Source organism: Urocitellus parryii, chromosome 4 (assembly GCF_045843805.1).
Source record: "Urocitellus parryii isolate mUroPar1 chromosome 4, mUroPar1.hap1, whole genome shotgun sequence".
NCBI classification, from domain to species: Eukaryota; Metazoa; Chordata; class Mammalia; order Rodentia; family Sciuridae; genus Urocitellus; species Urocitellus parryii.
Window position 1 is genome coordinate 56912537 of NC_135534.1, and position 2060 is coordinate 56914596.

The 2060-nt window shown below is 37.4% G+C and overlaps 1 protein-coding gene across 1 annotated transcript; it reads right to left on the reverse strand.

The window, feature by feature from the left end:
* Positions 1-338: 338 nt before the first annotated feature.
* LOC144254580 (olfactory receptor 10A3-like) lies at positions 339-1283 on the reverse strand. The gene has a single exon (XM_077797919.1). It carries the CDS (start codon positions 1281-1283, stop codon positions 339-341), a length of 945 nt encoding a protein of 314 aa, XP_077654045.1.
* Between the last annotated feature and the right edge of the window lie 777 nt (positions 1284-2060).

A 2060-nucleotide genomic window follows, 5' to 3' on the forward strand; every position in this document is an offset into this window, starting at 1 on the left:
ATCAAAATAAAAGCATCAATACATATAAACCTATTGAAGTAGATATATCTTTATTGAAACATAATCTTAATCACAATAGTCTGATAATTACCTGGATGCCCACAATAGGGAAATGCATGCCTAGACTATTGTATCATATGCTAAGGAACTTAGTATCTCTTCAAAACAGATGATAATTCCACAGAATTAAAAGAGAAGAATCTCCTGATACATTTCAAACTCAAGGAATACAACAATGCAAACTAATTAATATCAAGAAATGGAATCTGTCTTCATCATTTATTAAATTCAAACAGAGTTCTGTTGAGTAATAAGCAAATATATAGCTTCTCAACAAGTCAAACTGTGTGTAAAACCATTGCTCTCCGCCATAATTTCACCAAAGCCCTTTTCATCTCATGGTTTCGCAGGCTGTAGATAAGGGGATTCAGCAGGGGTGTGAGCAATGTGTAAGCCAAAGACATCAGTTTCTTGGTTACTGGTGAGTAGCTAGATTTGGGCTGTAAGTAAGTCATACTGGCTGTGCCATAGAGGAGGGTGACTGATGTGACATGAGAGGCACAGGTGGAAAAGGCCTTCTGCCTCCCAGTTGTTGATGGCATCTTCAGGATGGCAAAGAGAATTCTAAGATAAGTCAAGAGTATTAACAAGAAAGGAAGCAATATAATCAAAATGGTGCCTGTGAAGGCATAGATTTCAAACAAGGAGATATCTGCACAAACCAGTTCCAGCACTGCTGGGGTTTCACAAGATATATGATTAATTATATTGGGTCCACAAAAGGGAAAACTAAATACCCATGAGGTCCGCAGAGTAGCCACCATGATCCCTGAGACCCATGAGAACATGACTAATTTCAAAAACATCCTCTTGTTCATAATCATGGGGTAGGTCAGAGGATGGCAGATGGCAGCAAATCGGTCATAAGCCATTGCCCCTAGGAGAAAACATTCATTCACACCAAAAAGAATAATGAAATACATCTGTGCAAAACAGATCACAAAAGAAATCATAGTTTTCTCAGTAGTCAGGACCACCAGCATTTCAGGCGTGATGGCTGCACTGAAACTCACTTCTACCACAGATAAGTTCTGCAGGAACAGGTACATGGGGATGTGGAGGGTCTGGTCCAGCAAGATGGAGGCTATGATGATGGCATTTCCCATCAGGGTCACCAGATAAATAACCAAGAAAACCCCAAAGATCTTGTCTTGAAGTTCAGGAAAGTCAGAGAAGCCCAAGAGGATGAATTCAACCACAGAGCTTTGATTTTGTCTTTTCATTGCAGTACAGAAGCCCTATATTGTTTCTGCAGACATAATCAAAGACTAAAGTCACACTCCAAAGGCTGAGAATAGCAGCCTGAATTCTGTATAGAAATTCTAGCAGAGGATGAAACGAGGAAAACATCTTCCAAAATACTGTGGTTGAAACATTTAGAGAAAGGCAAAATACTAACATTAGTGACTATTTCTAATATGAAAGGAAACCTGAAGAATTCTTATTTAGAAATTTGGTCTTAAAAGTGCAAAGTGCTATCAAGTTCTATTGCAACTTATACACTATGTAGTTTTAAACTAAACATACTCTAAAGTAAGTATAGATATTTTCTAACACTGGTTCTAATCCCATATTATTACCACAGGTATTTTTCATTTTATTCAACTTATGTATATATAAAAATGGAGAGGTAGAAAATATAGTATAAAAAGTAGATAAATGGAAAAAAGCTAATCCAAATTTTTATAATAATTCAGTAATAGTGAATTTTATGTAAATTTATGTAAATATTCATTAGATTCAAAACCAATAAACAGGTGATGATGGTGGTTGTAGTAATGATGAAAGTGTATTGATCGGTACAAACGATGGTTATAGTGGTGAAAGTGATAATAGTAGTGGTGATGGTGGTGGCTGTAGTGATGAAAGTGGTAGTAGTGGTGGTAGTGGTGGTGATGGCACTGGAGGTGGTGGTGAAAGTGGTGGTAGTGATGGTAGTGAAGTTTCTAATGATGGTGGTGGTGGTGTTGGTGGAGGTGGTGGTGATGATGTTAATGGTA

Excerpts from the sequence above, each read along its gene's own strand:
- LOC144254580 (XM_077797919.1), bottom strand. The coding sequence starts at position 1,283 with ATGAAAAGACAAAATCAAAGCTCTGTGGTTGAATTCATCCTCTTGGGC.